Raw genomic sequence first — 1,323 nt, 5'->3', positions numbered from 1 at the left:
TCATATGAGCGCCATAGCCAGGTTTCGGTGTACTTTTCCCTCGCCCTTACATGTCAGAGACACTGTGATATAAACCATGGGTGGTTGGCGGGTGCTCTGGTGAGGTTTGCTTCTTCTTTCCTATCAGACATCTATCGTACTGATCTCTCCTCCTTTTTTCTTGTGTTTGTTACTCTCTTGTAACACCTGTAATCTTCGGCACTTATATGACCTTACTGTGTTTCAAGTGCCGTAAAACTCTTACGAAAACAAAAAACTAAAAACTAATAGAAATCAAGCTCTATTTAAATAAATTATATATGTAGATAACCGTACCATATACGTTATCTGTTTGGTTTCACTTCTTTCTTTACTTCACCTTTACTTTTTGCAAACGTAAAAAGACAAAAACTATATACAAAAGTCTTTGTTGCTAGCTTTTTGTCACACTCTGAAAACGTGAGTTTAATTTCTCTTGTGGGAAAGCTATTATATTTTGGATTGCAGTTTTTACCCTGGGAAACAGTAATCAGCTTCTAAAAGAAGAAGAGAAGAGAAGAGAATAAGAGATGAGAAGAGCAGAGAAGAGAAGAGAAGAGAAGGGAAGAGCAGAGAAGAGATGAGAAGAGCAGAGAAAAGAAGAGAAGAGAAGAGAAAAGAAGAGAAGAGAAGGGAAGAGAAGAGAAGAGAAGAGAAGAGAAGGGAAGAGAAGAGAAGAAAAGAGAAGAGAATAAGAGAAGGGAAGAGAAGGGAAGAGAAGAGAAGACAAACATGACAAGAGAAGACAAGACAGGACAAGACAAGACAAGACAAGCTCAAACCCTGTCATCTAGACCACTTTAGCATAAAGCAAACTGTGTCATTTATTCCACATTAGCATAAAGCAAATCTTGAAACTTATTCCATATTAGCATAAAGCAAATCTTGCCATTTATTCAACATTAGCATAAAGCGAACATTTATTCCACATCAGCATGAAGAAAATCGTGCCACTTATTCAACATTAACACAAGGCAAACCTTGTCATTTATTCAACATTACCATAAAGCAAACCATGTCTTGTATTTCCGCAGACTGTTTGGGCTGGCCATTGGAATCTCAGCGTGTCTGAACCTGTTGCTGCCCGGGGCTGCGGAGGTCCACTACGGACTGGTCATCTCTGTCCGAATTCTCCAAGGTCTGGTCGAGGTGAGACAATAGAGAGGCAGTGTGTATGTGAGCTTGTGTGTCAGAGAATTCGTTCTTAGTAGAGGCTTTACGGCGTTCGCAACTGCATAAGGTCGTTATGAGCGCCAGAAGGTTAGAGGCGTTACAAGAGAGTAACAAAATTAAAAAAAGAAGAAG

General features: G+C 39.6%; 1 protein-coding gene across 1 annotated transcript in view; it reads left to right on the top strand.

Moving 5' to 3' along the window:
• Window positions 1-1,323, top strand: part of LOC101848683 (vesicular glutamate transporter 2-like) — a gene marked incomplete at both ends in the record, with an annotated part of 33,135 nt that overhangs the window by 30,053 nt on the left and 1,759 nt on the right. Inside the window, 1 exon segment of the mRNA NM_001310491.1 lies at window positions 1,053-1,167. Within this exon segment, the coding sequence (NP_001297420.1) occupies window positions 1,053-1,167 (115 nt within the window).

The sequence above is a fragment of the Aplysia californica genome, unplaced genomic scaffold (assembly GCF_000002075.1).
Source record: "Aplysia californica isolate F4 #8 unplaced genomic scaffold, AplCal3.0 scaffold01404, whole genome shotgun sequence".
NCBI classification, from domain to species: domain Eukaryota; kingdom Metazoa; phylum Mollusca; class Gastropoda; order Aplysiida; family Aplysiidae; genus Aplysia; species Aplysia californica.
Note: the sequence above shows the minus strand (reverse complement) of the source record. Positions and strands in the feature narration are given on the sequence as shown.